At 37.9% G+C, this 14,340-nt stretch overlaps 1 protein-coding gene across 1 annotated transcript; it reads left to right on the top strand.

Moving 5' to 3' along the window:
• Positions 1-8,052: 8,052 nt before the first annotated feature.
• On the top strand, positions 8,053-8,893 carry LOC103706193 (protein RSI-1-like). Its single transcript, XM_008790233.4, has 3 exons — positions 8,053-8,224; positions 8,329-8,356; positions 8,477-8,893. Exons 1-3 carry the CDS (start codon positions 8,153-8,155, stop codon positions 8,656-8,658), a joined length of 282 nt encoding a protein of 93 aa, XP_008788455.1. The 5' UTR covers positions 8,053-8,152; the 3' UTR covers positions 8,659-8,893.
• The last annotated feature ends 5,447 nt before the right edge of the window (positions 8,894-14,340 follow it).

Here is a 14,340-nt window from a genome sequence, read left to right as displayed (position 1 = left end):
AAAATAACAAATCACATATTACGCTCGTGAATTTCTCCTGTGCTTCACGATAGCAGGATTTGCTTAGGTGCTGCATTTGTGCGTTTGTTAGGAAACAATTTGTTATACAACCGAGTTGTTGCCAGCTGTAAAAAGAGTTCGGATGGTGCAGTCCTCTACATATGAACTTTCTTGGCGGTGCTTCAACAGATCTTCGAAGAGGGTCTCTTCATAATCAAGAAAAAGAAACTTCTCTTTCAATTGAAGTTTCATCTCTTCTGAATCAATGATGGGAGGCTTGTAGGGATCAGTGGTTGTCTGCCACATGTTCAGCTCATGCCTTCAAGTTAGGACATGACAATTTAGATAGGTTTAATTCGCTTATTGCTTATTGCTTATGGCTCACGAGGATTACCTAATATGAAACTAAGCATTAAAATAAATGAGACAGCACTAATCTCTTATGTTTTGCAGTTAATGTGTTTATGAAATTTCATTAACCAAATCTGGCGACCGTCTAGAGTAGTTGAGCTTTCATTAGGGTGCCATTCATCTTATTCCTAGTTTAGCCTAGGTTCTTTGAGTTCCTGTTTTATGGGGAACTCAAAAACTAGTAATAAGAAGCATGATCACAAAAAGGGACAAGAGATAGCGCAACGAAGACATGGCCTAACAAAATGTTGTGCATGGTAATATTGAGCTCCTAAAGAACAGAGACGTGCTGCCTCATGCACTTGTTGCTTATATGCAGTCTATATTAGAATTCACTCTTTAAGAGATGGTTGCACAAGACTTGAGGTTCTAATTTATCAAGTACACCAACGCTCAATCAATTAGCGGAGACAAAAATTTGAAAAACAAAATATGTCAAAGTTTATTAATAATGTTTGGACCAGTGTTAAGTTTTTGTCAACTCACACTTCTTCAAATAATGGAAACATACGGGATTATAAATTAATCCATTGCTTATGTAAGTTGAAATCATGCATGATACTTTTCATTTTATAATAATTTAGGCTTTAATACTGTAACGCATGCTTGTAACAATAACTAGAATCTAATTTAGGCTTGCCTTCTGTTGAATATAATAGCATTTCGGCGAAGATCTCATTTACCGCTTGTATTTACAGCTTAATGTGATTAGGATATGGTCCTACTTTCTTCAAAAGTAGTGTAATCTACATAAGTTCGACACATTCAGGCCTGGATTCAGCACTAACGGCTTATAGGATGTCTTATGTAAGGTCATATTGGGCCTTTGTCATAGTATGAAACAAATATGGACTTGGCCTCTTGGAAACTACCAAAGGTTGAGTTTAGAAGTTGGAATAAGTTCAGAAGCTTATTGTACGCTTTAAAAGATGGGAGTCATTTAAAAGATGGAGTCAACCTTTGTGGCTCATTATTTTGGAATATTTTTTTGAAGGAATCATGCGTTTATTTTTTTTTCTCTTTATTTTTTTTTTCTGATTTTGTTACCTACATGCAGATTTAATGTGAAACATCATATTATATATATATATATATAAAGCTGGAGTCCAATCATTATTGGCCTTGAAGAGGAGGTAGAAGCCGGTGCGGTAGGCCGACCCCCTTCTCTCATCATCAAGGAGAGAAAGGGGACCAAACTCTATTAGTGAACGCACCGTCTCATAGTATTTGAGAGAGAAGAGGCTGATGTGATGGAAAGAGGAGGTTAGCCCTATTTTATGCGCTCCTGTCCAATTTAGCAACACTTCTCCCTCGGGATCTCTTGCAGGAAAAGGATAATGTCCAACTTAGAGCCTTCTATTAAGAATAGGATAAGAGAGGTAGGCGTGTGGTAGTAGAGAGCTGTTTCTTCTTATCAAAATGGTGAGACCTCAATTCATAGAAGAGCTACTAAATATGCACCTTTTGTCTCAAATGCACTTTGTTTATCTCTCTCCACCTGTCTTCCATTCTTCTTTCTCAATCATCGTGAGGCTGTATTTGGAGAAAATAAGCCATGCCAAATGCAAGCAGCAATTTGTAAAGGTACAACCGACAGAGGTTATTCCTCAATTTGTATTAGTTATCCGAAGTTTCGAAGATCATTCTGAATCTTGTTGACTAGCTGAAAGTAAAGAAGATCTTTTATAAATATATATTTATTATTTGAATTGAATGCTAGCTGTTTACACCACATCTCAATGGTAGTGGGAGACCAGCAGAATAAGAGCCGCATGACATTTTCAGAGACCAGAGAATGATGAGAAACACCATTAGTAGAAAGCAGGCCGAGAGAGAGAGAGCCCGTGGAGGAGTCATGGGACCCAGTAAGAGTCGGTGATCTATTTGAATTCCATAACGCTAAGATCCCACTCAAGCAAGCTGGGATGATGTAGATGTTTTGGTTCTCATGTATGAGTAGGAGACGTCAGCTGTACAGGCCGTAAGATCAATCTCATAGGATTAAAATTTTTGTTACAAGTTAATGGAATGGAAAACAGTCCTCGCGCTGGGAACAGATTTTGGCCAAAATTTTTGTTTTTCCTAAGATTTCAGACAGCCAAAATTTCTGGTTTCCCTAAGTGAATTTTTAGATATATTGTGATACACCTTTCATGGCCCAAACTGATCACTCAAGTCAGCCACGTGACACGGCAGCAAACTTTCTAAGATAGAAAGAGAATATGCAAAGTCTGAAAATTTCTTACAACCTCAATATCACTAAACAATAATGATCTTATTCATACCAAATAATAATGCTGGTCCAATTACAAAATTAAATTATCCAACTAGTATTAGTGATGCTTTATCTATTCATCCTATTCTCATATGATCCCAACCATAGCTAAGTATTAAGCCACTTGCAACTTGCAACTCTGAAAAGAAAAAGAAAAAAGGGGCTGTGAGCTTTGCAGCTCAGTAAGAATCTCGAATCGCTACACCACAAATAATAATAAAATAATCAATTAGCAATACCAGATAAAATGAATATCATATCAATACTCGAAAAGCTCATATAAATAATATGCACATAAGTTCTCATTATTATTTTGAAAGAAGTGCGCACACATACACACACAGATATATATATATATATATATATATATATATATATATATATATATATATATATATATATATATATAATATATTCAATTGTTCAATAACAATTTTTTATCATTTCATCCATTTTTTTATTAACTTGAATTCCATATTTCTCATTGATTAATTTCTAGCTTTGGACTAATTACTAAGATCATGACTCAGTCCGAGATTGACGGAATTCCACGCGTAAGCCTGTGGAGGCTCTTCCTATATGTTAGCGCATGGGTACTATACTATGCTTAAGCTTGTGTAGGCTATCCGTATGCATTAACCCATGGGCACTATACCACGTTTAAACCCGTGGAGGCTATCCTACACATAAGCTCACGGAGACTATTCCCATGTATTAGCCCTTGAGTGCTATACTATGCTTAAGCCTGTGGAGCCTCTCCCATGCGTTAACCCATTAGCGCAATCTCATGACGAAGTTAGTTCAAACCATATCTTGTCTATCTGATTTACATATTTTTCTTGTCAAATCAGTTACCACTTATATAATGAATTTTTTTCAAATTCAAGATATCTTTGTTTACATAATTATGTTTTCAATATCTAATATGTATAATAACCATATCTAATATGTATAATAACCATATGTGTACTAGAAACATATCATAACATGCCAAACCAAATCTAATCTCATAGTGCAAATCCAGTGGTACAAACCAATTAACACACACACATACACAACACACACACATATCCTTTATCAATACTTGTCATATCAATGAATTAATCATTTAGTAATTACTTAATTTCGAGTTCTAATATTTGAATTATTCATATTCTCTATTCTTATTTAATTAAAGTAAAGAGTCAAGGCCTTGCCTCAATTTAGAAACTAGAGTGTAGAATCTCATTGGGCTTCTTCCTTTTTGGATGGCTATAGCCCCATATGAAACTAGGTCTTGACTATGCATATAGATTCATATAGGAAGATATACAAGGCTAGCTAGATGACAATGCCAATTGTTCGAATTGGTCAATACAACGTAACTCAATCCATCTGATTAAGAATATATATCCAATCAAGGAAAAGAATAATAGATTATCAATTATGAGTTTAATGATAGCCAATAAAAGTTGGGTCAACTAGGTAACAACGTCCGACAATTCGAGTCAGTCTACTCTGGCCAATCCAACCAGTCAAATCACAAAACAAGAATCAGATCACGACACAAGTAATGCAATAGGGATTTATGATGATAAAATCTAACGGTACTCGGCAATGGTCGAGTGTGACAAGTGGTCGCAGTAATGCTAGACCAAAACCCTCTAATAGGGTCATCCTGAGTCCACAAAGAGAACATCTAGGATCCTCTTGTTGGGTCCATAGAACCATGCCAGAGAGAGAAACAAAGAAAGAGAAAACCAAAAGAGAGAGATGACTCTCTTCTTCTTCTCCAAAATAGGAGAGAGTCGTTCTCTTCCTCTCGTCTTTGAAGGTAGCCTACTCCGATGCGGTGGCCCAAGGGGGTCCTTCGGCCACAACTTTACTGGCGATGATGGCCTGCCGGCACAAAGAAGAAGGGAGGAAGACAAAATGATTCATGGGAGAACTTGGTGAATCACGGCCTAGACAAAATGTAAGGCGTGTTTTGAAGGCGAAACTCTTGACTGCAGGTCCAACACCATGTGCGAATTCCAACACCGACGTCCAAAAGATTGCTGCATCCAAGGCTCGCTCACCTATCTCTCACTTTTAACAGGAAAACCACCACCAGTACGCCGTAGCCCAAAGCAGACTTTAACCATATACCCTCCCACCTGCCCAATAGTTTTAAGTTGCAAGTATTCATCGATATATATTCTTGTCACGAATCCCTGAAATGAGCTTGCCGAGCACTTCATCAACAGAAAACAGAAAACAGAAAACAGACAACAAACAAGGGAAGAAAGCCAATGCAGCCCAAACCAGTTTTCCAACGCGTTATCAATCCAACATGGTGTTTGACATAACGCCTCATGAGTGGTCCAAGTCTCGTGATGCACGCCGGCCCTAAAAGATTTCACCAATCTCGCGATGCCATATAAGATTGGGAAAGAGTTTAATTTCTATCCTGTTTGCGCCACGTAACAGTAGTCATTGTACTCGAGAATGTATGATTGTATGAGCAGGATATTTCAAATTGATAGCTAAGTCCACTCACTGTCGGGTCCCGGCAAACCATGTTAGGTTTGGTGAAAAAAACGATGGAAGGCCATGTGGAGATAAAGACCGGGGTGGAAGCGGCTTCCACATGGACGTAGAGATCTAGAACTGCCCACCGTCCAAATTTCCCACCGGTTTATCCGGCGCCCTTCTCGGCCGCCCCGCCAATCTCCCGCAAATTTAGCTCCCGACAAGGTATCCGTTTCAAAAGCATCGAGGTATGAAAGGAAAGCGAAGTAAAGCGAAACAAGAATCGTTTTCGGGCCCGCAGAATCTAAAGCAAGATGTGTGTAGCTGGACGACCATGAGCATTGTCTACACGGCTACTTTTAGTCCGAAGGTAGATTGATCAAGTACTGGTCTTCCATTTGTCAAACTCGAAAATATATATATATATATATATATATATATATATATATATATATATATATATATATATATATATATATATATGGGGATTGATAACCTACTCTCTGTTATGGTAGGTTATCAATCTACCAATTTTTCATTAGACAAAAAATACCCTTACTTTTTATAACTTTTAAGGGTACTTTATGTTTTTTTACAATCTCATATTTACTCACCCTCTTAACCCCTCCAATTAATGCTCTCTCCCTCTCTCTCTCTCTCTCTCATACATATACATATACATATGCATACATAAATACATACATACACATACATACATACATACACATACATACATACATACACACACATACATACATACATACACACATATACATACATACATAGACATACATACATACATATACATACATGCATACATGCATACGTACGTATGTACATACATGCATACATACACACACCGGAGAGAGAGAGAGGGAGAGAACATTAATTGGGGTTGAGAGGGTGAGTTAATGTGAGATTGTAAAAAGACATAAAGCACCCTTAAAAGTTACAAAAAATAAGGGTATTTTTGTCCAATGAAAAATGGGTAGATTGATAACCTATCATAACAGAGAGTAGGTTATCAATCCCCTATATATATATATATATATATATATATATATATATATATATATATATATATATATATATATATATTTTGTGTGTGTGAGAATCCGTGCGGGCATGTGTTTAGTCCCACATCGATTATTCGCTAGGTAGATTTTGGGTATTTATACAGGATCAAGTAACCCAAATAATACCTTCCGGCTAGCCATTTTGGGTGAGATCCTGAATTGTTACAAATGGTATCAGAGCGGATCCGGCCCATAACCTATGTGGACTAGAGGACACTGCAGCACGGATCCATTGGGACTGACCACGGGCTGATCATGGTGTTTGTGATTAGATTCGAATAGATTTGAACCCTTAGCCTGACGAGGACGTCAGGGCTTGAACGGGGGGAGTATGTGAGGATCCGTGCGGGCGTGTGTTTAATCCCACATCGGTTATTCGCTGGGTAGATTTTGGGTACTTATACAAGATCAAGAAACCCAAATAATACTTTTTGACTAGCCATTTTGAGTGAGGTCCTGGATTGTTACAATATGTATATAAAGAGAATGATTATTAAAGCCCATGATAACACTATTTACTGGGAATTAATATAAAATTCTTAAGTTACTCGTAGTGAATGGGAATTAGGTTCTTTGTTTGTTAGTGGAACCTTCAAAATTGCTTTATAACTAAAACAGTGTAACTCGGGAAATCACTCATTCCCTGTGTTGTACTCCCTGCCCCATTTGAATTGACATCTTGATTTTTGCTACTTATTGAAGTGATTGGTGCATGGCAGCAGAGTGATTGTTTTCGCGATATTTTTTGACTAAAGATGAAAACACGTTGGGTATCAATCAGCTAGATCATTATTTGTGCCCATCATATACTTCTCTTAGACTGATGGAGTTGGACATGATAGGTTAGACCGATCAGACCGGATAAAGCTTCAAAACTTAAATTTTTTAGATACAAATCAAACAAATAAAAAAATTAAAATATAAATTTTGGTACTTCATATAATATTAAATAAAATTTGAGTCAAAGACATAAAACATAACAAACTAAATTCTTAACAATAATCAAAATATTACAAACAAAAATGTTATCTTTTAAGAAGTCAAATATCTCTTTAATTAAAAAAACAATCAATTAAAAAAAATGAACAGCTAAGTATCGTGGCATGTAATCTTTCTCAGATCTGTTGTGCCTTAATAGTGTTGGGTCTAGTTGAGTACTTGATGGGATGGAGTAAATTGCCATCCCTATTTTTGAGTTATTATAGTGTTTCTTTGGAAATTTGTTTCCCCTTCTCAACCTACTTGCCATATTAGGAGTTGAAAGTTTCCACTTTGTACTTCACAGAGGCGATGGCTTAATCCATGCTCATTCACAACTGTTCCACTGTTAAATGATTCTCCAGCAGTTGGATTAATTAACTAAAGCTCTCTAACTCTTCATAATTTTTTAAGATGTATTTGCCGATTATTTACTATTAGCATAGTTACATGGTAATTACAAATTAATCATACTTAGGTGATGTTTCTATTTTGCATTCTCTCTTTTTATTCTAGTTTCTATTATTTGAGAATTGAGATCTTTATAGTTTATGGCAAATACTCTCATTTTTTCTTGATTTTCGAATATCGGTCGGTAGAGTATTGATTGGAGCGGTGAGCATGTGACTTCAGGGGCCCGTCGTGCACTTTTCCTAAAAGAAACAAAGGCTCTTCACTGATCCATTAATTATTCATGAAAGTGCCTACTCTACATAGCCCTTTCAAGTTTCTTTTGACGACTGTTCGGTCACATGCAGTGTCTTGCGGCACCGAGGAGAACAGTTCTCCTTGCTGATCTATAAGTTGGAAACCACATCCATCTTCCCCTCTCATTCCACTCTTTGCTCTCTCCATTGCTTCTTATTGAGAGGTAAAGGAACATAGAGAGAGAGAGAGAGAGAGAGAGAGAGAGATTGTTGCAATGGCAGCAGCTTATTCTCGCGTCTCCTACTCACTTCTGGTGTTGCTTCTTCTGGCATTGTCGTTGGTTGGGGTGAGTAAAAGAGCTCCATCTTTTATTAGAGGTTCAGTTCCACTTTAATGGCCATAATAACATTGTTCTAACTTTCATTTTAACTCTTGTTCATATTTATCCAGAGCGTCCATGGACGGCTGAAGCCTTCAGGTAACACGACATCATGGCTTCATTAAGCTCAAATCATCAAACATTTAACGCATGTTTGAAAATTTGCATGGCCTCCCTATTTATTTTCTCTGACTGAAAGTTTATTGATTATGCCTCCAGATTGCCAACCGAGATGCCAATACCGGTGCTCAGGAACGTCCCACAAGAAGCCATGCATGTTCTTCTGCCTCAAATGTTGCGCTCAGTGCCTGTGTGTGCCGCCTGGAACCTATGGCAACAAGCAGGTGTGCCCCTGCTACAACAACTGGAAGACAAAGGAAGGTGGCCCTAAGTGCCCTTAGTTTTTTTCGATGGGGATACCTTGTGGTGCACCAAATAGTTTCGGTCTATTATACGGATGTCTTATTTATGTTATGGACGGATCACAATAGATTGCTTGCTATTGCCGTTTTAGTATTCAAGATGGAGGAGAGATTCATGGCCGGCCGGGAAATGTGAATCCCCTCGTTTGATGTGGCTAATGTTACCTACCAATATGAGTTTAAATAATTCTGAGAGTTCTCCATTGGACTGCTATTTTGGCCCTGGTCCTTATGTTATTGCTTCGATGGTGCTCCTTTTGACTTCTTGGAGCCTCGGGCCGCTCGTGTAACAATTGCAGCACATATTGGAAAAATGGGCCTATTAAAGAACTTGAGAAATGGTTTGCCATAAAAAAAAAAGAACTTTTGAAATGGGGTCTTCTTTACCTAAAGGAGGCTGAAAAGGCTAAAACACTAACTATATATCTTGGGATGCAAACAGGCTAAATCAAAGCAGGTACACTTTCCCAGACTTAAACGTTTAGAAACCCCTGCTCCGAGTTCTGTACTCCATCCTTTGGACTTGAAACTAAGAGTTAGTTGGAACAATCCATTGATGCAAAAATTGGAATACCATCATTCCCGATTTTCCAATTCAGTAAGTCAACATATTTACTAGTGACCGTTGGTTGATCATGTGTCCTCATCTTTTGCAGGCTAGTTCGAGTGGACTCTTTATATTTTCATTCTTATCAACCGAGTCCATAGCAAGCCCCTCAACCTGCTACACTCATTCGACCTTTGCCACAATAAATGATGAAATGCGGTAGACAGGACATTAGATCATCTTGCATGTCAAATGGACCAACAATGATAAAGGACTTATTAACCTACATCAAGCGAAATGAGCATCTTAAAAGCTTTGGTCTATTTGGCTTTGTACTCATTCTTATATAACAGAAGCAAAATGAAGGCAATATTTCTTTGCATACTTTCTATTAGTGGTTTCGTCCATCAAAATTTGACCTACCTCTTGTAGATTGGGCCAATCAATTTTCAACATAAACTCCAAAGTTTCTAACATCTATCATCCATTGGCCAACACAAAAGAACAGGATCGCATCCCTTGAAGAAAAGCTGACCGACATCTATTAAGAAGTATGACTCCTAGGAAAAATAGGAGAAGCTTGAACATGATAGCAAGGAGATATCTTGTCCTAGATGCAGCCTAAGAACAACTAAAAGCCTTCAATTTTCAACCCTCTTTGATAGGGTCCTCACTTCCAAACCGACGTCCCAAGGATCCCCAGGAAGAGTAAGAGAGTCAAAAGAGAGTTGTGAGAGGACTTTAGATAAGAGTAGGGTATTATTTCTCTGTATCAGCCTCTTAACCAAAACTCAAATGGAATGTTCTCTCATAAATAATATTATCAATATTTTTCATTTTTTCTTCTTCTAGACTAAATATATCACCTTTTCAATCTCCTAATGACTTTTTTATGGCATTGAGATGTGTACCATCTATAATCCAAATGAGGATTCTTAATCATTCAAATGATCAAACGCCACACTTCATAGGATCTCGGTATGGAAATAAGATAATAATACCCCCCAACATAAAACATCCATGCGCACAGTCTTTGAGTGGGGCATGACTTCTTCCTTTGTTGTGGTTACCCTCTAACCCTTTAGATACCTACAGCCGATATTACAAATCAATTGCAATTTTACCCTCCACGCTTAGGTAAACCATCAGGAACTAATATTGCTCAAGATTTGCTAACTTCACCATCAATCCTTTGTAAATCACCATGACTGATAATCTCAACTTTTGGCCAAGTTTTGACCAAAACAGCCCTTAATAATTTGGTCTACTATAGCCTTGCTAGTATGACTTCTGCTATGCCTTAGACAGTAGATTTTGAGGTCTCCATGATATCGTTATTGGTTGTTATATATTGATGAGCCGAAGTCTCCAATTTGGATTTATAGACTACTCTAACACCTCCATGCACTTGTTGATAAGCCGATTCATTCACCTCAAGGATCCGCTCGGTTTTTTCCACCATAGCATGCACCAAAATGTACTATGGCTTGATGCACTATCTTTTGATCATGAAAATAAGTTTATTTACCTATTCTAGTATTGAAGCCGAGATAGCTGCATATCACTACAATAGTGGCCCTAGCACAATGGCTATTTTCTCTACAACTACTTTATTGATCTCTTTTCATATGATCTGATGATAGCTATGTCGTTGTCCTACTGAAACCGACATGATAATGACCATGCAAGGTCCCAACAAGTGTGCTAGAAAAGACATTGCCTATTTTTCCATCTTGTTAGGGTGAGTGCGAGAGAATTCAAGGTCCTAGAAAACTCGATTGTGAGCGAAGAAAAACGTTGACTCTCAACAATAACGAGGTTGTTGCATGCGAGCATGCCACCAAAGATTGATTAGGTGAAAAGATGATGATGGGGATCGAATGGAGAATAGAGAGTAGCATGGGTTCAAGTGCATTAACGTTCAAGAATTTTCTCCACCATCACACTGTCATTCAAAAAAGATGGATTGGATAGGGTGTAGCTGCTATGGTAGGGGTGTAGCGCTGGGCTACTGGAAGGGATCAATATTAGAGCTATGATAGAAATCTACACTACAGCTACTCCTATAGTAGAACTACCAGTAGAAAAACTAAGATAAGATAAAAGGACAATTGTCAAAGGGTCTCTTTGATAGAGTATACTAAAATATAATAACTGTCCTAGAACATAATAACTGCCCACTCTATCGTTCCCCACATCTGGCCTTCACTCCTAGTGGTTCGGATAATTAGTGCCGATTATCCTCCACTATGCACATCCAATCACATGTTCATCCTGCATTAAGTGTTAGATCAATAACCATACATTATTAGACTTGGTTTATTATAGCTCATACGGGACGTCTCTTTTACTTCGGCCTATGATATAGTTCTCTGCACATGGAAATCTCTAAGATCGATTCAATCACCTTGGCCTCGGTCTTCTACTAGCCACCTTCACATACTTTGTAGTTAATCATGGCTAAGCCTCAATCCTTTAGCTCGTTTATCCACATCATGGTTAAATTCTTCTCCTTTGGCATGTACATCCACAGTTTGTGGAATTTGTGATGGCCATACTCTATCAGGCCAGCAAGAATCATGTAACTTTTATCCATTTTGACTTTATCCAAATTGACCCATATGGCACTTGCTCATGTCCTGCTTTCTAGGTTATGAGATATGGTGTAAATAATCTCTTCTACCATGTCCTCTACTTTGATGGCCCTAGTAAGAGATCTTGAAGCCTTGAGGTGTAGTTGGCCAATTGTTTCCAGGCTTCCTCTAGAGCCTTCAGTTTCTCATCATTGGCTCTTCATGCTCTAGTTGGTTAGCTTTTAGAACTCAAATGTTGCCTTAGGCCTCAAGCAATTGAGTTTCCAGCAAAGCGATTAATTGCTCCTCAAGTGATCTTATCATGGGTCCTTCCTTTACCTCTTCCTCAAGTTCTTCCTTTCGGGAGGTGACCTGTCAACTTCCTGATAAGTGATGCGAGTGATTTGTGGGTCTACAGAATCTCAATCAACTTTTTCTTGAGGCCAATGAATGATTGACTGATAGATGGGTCTGTTGCCTGGAGCTACACATCCACTACGGTCAAGTCTCCTGCCGTTTTGGGGGAACCTATAAGATCCTCATTCTCAATCCTTAATAAACTAAAAAAAATCCGATTGGCCTTTCGGGCCCCAGCTAAAATCTTGGTTCAATCTTGGCTAAATCTAAGCCAAACTCAACTCCTGGATCAGCTTGATTCTTTATCGGCCAGCTTTAGCTTTAGGATTCTAAATCAAAAAGGCTAAGGCTTGACATGCATGAAACTCAAATGCAGAGAATTGGTCTTGGATGACCAAAAGCAAAGAACCGCAAGAAATGATGGTCGATTCATAGTAAGAGGGGAATGATATAATATCATATCAAGCCATTGATTCCAAAGGATGTATTTGATGGGTGTTGTGATGCTTCCAAACCAAAGTATTGAAATTGGTCCTTGGTAGAGGAAGGTCTCATCTTTATGCAAATAAAACAAAGGAGAGAGATTAGGAAATATCATATCAGAGGTATAACCTAAAGCAAGAAGACTGGAAAGGTCGCGAATAAGGATTTGGAGAGAAAAAATTGAAGTAGCCCGGAGCTTGCTTTCCTTTGATTAACTTACTTAACCATGATTATGATTTTTGTAGTGTAAGACACTATATCCATCTTTGCTGAGGAGAAAGGTAACTCAGGGGAAATTATGCATAAGAAAGGAAAAGAAATTAAACAAAAGATATTCGCAAAGGGTTGAAACATCGCACTGAGTTGTACGGAAAATAGATCCCAATTGATTTTGAAGCCTTGCAGTCGCGTGAGGGTAGTGCACATTTCTTGGGATAGCCTCTCAGGTTTGGATGCATGGAGTTAAATGACTAGTACCCAATGCTGAAAAGATATGTAAGTCTATATTCTTAATAAGGACAAAACTCCAAGAAGTGCAAGAATCATCTAAGTCCAAAATCAAGATGGTAGATGTGGTATCAGATACATTCTATCATCCTCGTGATCATCGACTAATAGAACATGGGAGCATTTTTCAAACCACATTCAGACCGATAACCGGCATCCATATTGGCTGCAAGCCTCATATCTTAAAAAGGGTAACAAGATGCAGACCAAATAGTAAAGGGGTCTAAAAAAAATATTGCAATTTAATTTCCTATGGCGTTTTATATTCCAACAATAGCATCCTAGTAATAAAAATCCATAAAGGTTCAAGGCGGTAGAACTCACATCACTCTATATTGATGTGTCAATTCTCTATCATTTCTAGTGAAATACTGGTGGCATGCCTGCACATTTATCCAGCCAGCCCATTGGTTGTTTTTATCATTCTGGAGGGAAACACCTTATTAGCATCCTTATCATTTTAGCTTCTACGGCAAATGACACTTTCCAATATATGTCTCAGTCAAAAAAAAAAAAAAAAAAAAAAAAAGAAGATAGCTTCCAATATACACCACCCATTTATGTCACCCTTGATGATAAAATAGATCTGCTACTACCCATTCTTCCAACAATACCTAAACAGTTAGACCAACAGCTGAGTAGATTTTGTAACCGGCATAAATGAGCAATCAAACTTCAGCTTTCTTGCCAAGGTGTGCTTGATTGGACGGTATTAATATTTGCCACTTGGTTTAGCATCAGCCCTTGAGTACTGGGGAGATTATATGAGAGAAGAGGGATTAGTCCCACATAATCTTTTTTTAATTAAAAATTCACCACTCTTAAGTAATGGAATTTTGCATGGGATTTTCCCCATATTTCTTCTCAAGAAGGGGGAACAGAAAAGAGCACTCTTTAGAAAGCGAAATTGTAAAGATATTGGCATGCTTATCATTAGGCTAAATAGTGTTGAACTGTTGGTGCAACACTAAGTTTGGACAACGAGAGGGGGTTAGATCATAAATACCAAGTTCTTAAACCTTAGTCCGGATAGAATTCATCCAGATATTATTAGCCACCAATGAAATGAGTCTCATTAAGCTACAGCTTTAGTGGATCATGTGCAACCTTGGACCAGCTGAGAACACCAATTTGTTTAAGGCGTGCATTCTTTTGAACATAAATGCATTATCACAGAAGTTTTTCAGAAGTTTT

This window comes from Phoenix dactylifera, chromosome 5 (genome assembly GCF_051530095.1).
Source record: "Phoenix dactylifera cultivar Ajwa chromosome 5, Ajwa_hap1_PhDact_Kaust_v1.1, whole genome shotgun sequence".
Taxonomy (NCBI): domain Eukaryota; kingdom Viridiplantae; phylum Streptophyta; class Magnoliopsida; order Arecales; family Arecaceae; genus Phoenix; species Phoenix dactylifera.
Note: the sequence above shows the minus strand (reverse complement) of the source record. Positions and strands in the feature narration are given on the sequence as shown.